At 35.6% G+C, this 2,500-nt stretch overlaps 1 protein-coding gene across 2 annotated transcripts in view; it reads right to left on the bottom strand.

Annotated features, from left to right (window-relative positions):
• Positions 1–2,500, bottom strand: part of dbx2 (developing brain homeobox 2) — a 6,630-nt gene that overhangs the window by 921 nt on the left and 3,209 nt on the right. For both annotated transcript variants that reach the window (XM_043228722.1, XM_043228723.1), the window contains exon 3: positions 253–425. In XM_043228722.1, the coding sequence (XP_043084657.1) occupies positions 253–425 (173 nt within the window). The remainder of the gene's footprint in view (positions 1–252; positions 426–2,500) is intronic.

The following is a 2,500-nucleotide window of genomic DNA, read 5'->3' as shown; positions in this document are numbered from 1 at the left end:
AATGCAAAATAAGTGTTTCTGTGTGAGTGTGTGTTAGAGTGTATTTTATTTCTGAATTTTCAGCGTCATTATTCCAGTCACACGATCTTCAGAAATCATACTAATATACTGATTTACTGCTCATTTTGATTATTATCAGTGTCGAAAACAGTGCAGTATTTTCATGCAAACCCAGACGCATTTGATTTTTCAGGATGCACAGATATCATACGAACACAAATAGCTTTCGCTGAGCGTGTGAGAGCTCTCTACCTGCGTCTCTTTCAGACAGAGGTCACTGGCCAGCCGGTTGCGCTCAGTCTTGCTGATGTACTTCTGCTTGTGGAAGGTCTTCTCCAGCTCTCGTCTCTGCTGGTCAGAAAACACGGCTCGTCTGAGGATCCCCGTCCGAGTCCTGGAGCTCAGCGCTGGGCTCCACAGCATCTCTGAGACGACACACACACACACACACACACACACACACACACACACACACACACACACACACACACACACACACACACACACACACACACACACACACACACACACACACACACACACACACACACACACACACACCGGTCTCAACATCTAGCGCTTGGTTTCTTTCAGTGTGTTTCTACAGGGAACGTGTAAGACTCGTCAGTAAATGTGCTCAAAAAAGAGACAATATTTTTGATTTGTTGGTTTGTTGGGGTGTTTATTCATTTATTTATTTAGGGAAAGAACGGGATTTAGTACTGCTAAACATATGTTTCTTTTATTGTATTATTTATTTTATAAAAGGGAGGCGGGGCCTGACCTCTGTAGCAGTATTTTTATTTTAGTTCCTTGGTGTGTGTTTATATATTTATTTATTTATTTGAATTTATTTTGTGTATAGGAATGTTATTTTTCTTTTAAAGATCTATACGATTGAATAATATATCACTTATTTATTGATTTTTATATATTTTTAAAGATTTATAACATTGAATAATATATAACTTATTGATTTTTATATGTTTTAAAAGATTTATAAAATTGAATAAAATATAACTTACTTATTGATTTTTATATTTAAAGATTTATAGGATTGAATAATATATAACTTATTGATTTTTATATATTTTTAAAGATTTATAAGATTGAATAAAATATAACTTATTAATTTTTATATATTTTTAAAGATTTATAACATTGAATAATATATAACTTATTAATTTTTATATATTTTTAAACATTATATGATTGAATAATATATAACTTATTGATTTTTATCTTTAAAGATTTATAGCATTGAATAATATATAACTTATTGATTTTTATGTATTTTTAAAGATTTGTAGGATTGAATAATATATAACTTATTGATTTTTATATATTTTTAAAGATTTATAGGATTGAATAATATATAACTTACTGATTTTTATATATTTTTAAAGATTTATAGGATTGAATAATATATAACTTATTGATTTTTATATATTTTTAAAGATTCATAGGATTGAATAATATATAACTTGCCCTTCTAAGGGTATTTTTTATTTTCATTTATTATTTAATTAAATTTAATTTTATGAAGCGTAGGTTTTAGGACGTGAACCTGACTTCCAAAAGGTAAATGTTTAAGAGTTTTGAATGTTTTTAATAGTGAGCATGTCTTTAGCGCGCAGGACTCCTCGGAGAGCGGCCACCGTCGGCGGCGTGAGGAAAGCCGGTTAGTCATGCTCTCTGCTCACTATTGAGTCTAAATAGTTTCCACTTAAACGCCCTATTAAGAGGTCACCTGACCCCGGGCCCCGCCCACCCGGCCGCAGCAAATGATGCGTACGCCATTATCTCCCGCTCTCAGTGTTTCCTTCAGAAGACGGACGCGTCTCATTCTCTGCTCTGGGAGATGAGCTGGAAAAAAGTCTATAAAAGTCATTTCTATTGAGGGCCCCATGTCTACGGGGGCCCGGAGCGGACAGAATGGACGGACGGGGAGGGGAGGGCGGCTTTTAGGGCCCCGCTTTTCATTAGCGAGAACAAAGGCGCGTGCGATTAGCGAGCGAGCCGGGGTCAGCGGCGGGGTCGCGCTCCGAAGCCAGGGATTGGTCACGGAGCCGAGGGCCCCGAACGCTGTGGGAAAGTGTCAGGACACTAAACTGCTTTCAGAGGGCCTTTAGAAACGAGACGATAAAGACACGGCTCCTTTCAGTCCCTGACAGACGTCTTAGAAACGAGGTCCTGGAGTTAGACGTCACACACACCTCTTCAGGAAGGGTTTCATACGTCACGACTTTTAGATTGAAATGAACAGAACGTCTTTTCATCTAAACGTAAAAAATATCAACGTTGTCTTGTGACTTTTAGCTGTGGAGAAAGACTAATTATTATGTTTAAGGTATATTAATGTTTACATGTATTTTAAATATGATGAAATATATGTAAACATTTTCTGTTATTTATTAGTCAGATGATTACTAGCATCGGAAATGAAAGTTTTTGTTGTGTATATTTAAACACACACATATATGTGTATATATATATATAT

Source organism: Puntigrus tetrazona, chromosome 25, assembly GCF_018831695.1.
Source record: "Puntigrus tetrazona isolate hp1 chromosome 25, ASM1883169v1, whole genome shotgun sequence".
NCBI lineage: Eukaryota > Metazoa > Chordata > Actinopteri > Cypriniformes > Cyprinidae > Puntigrus > Puntigrus tetrazona.
The sequence above is the reverse complement of the archived record's forward strand: the minus strand, read 5'-3'. Positions and strand labels throughout refer to the sequence as shown.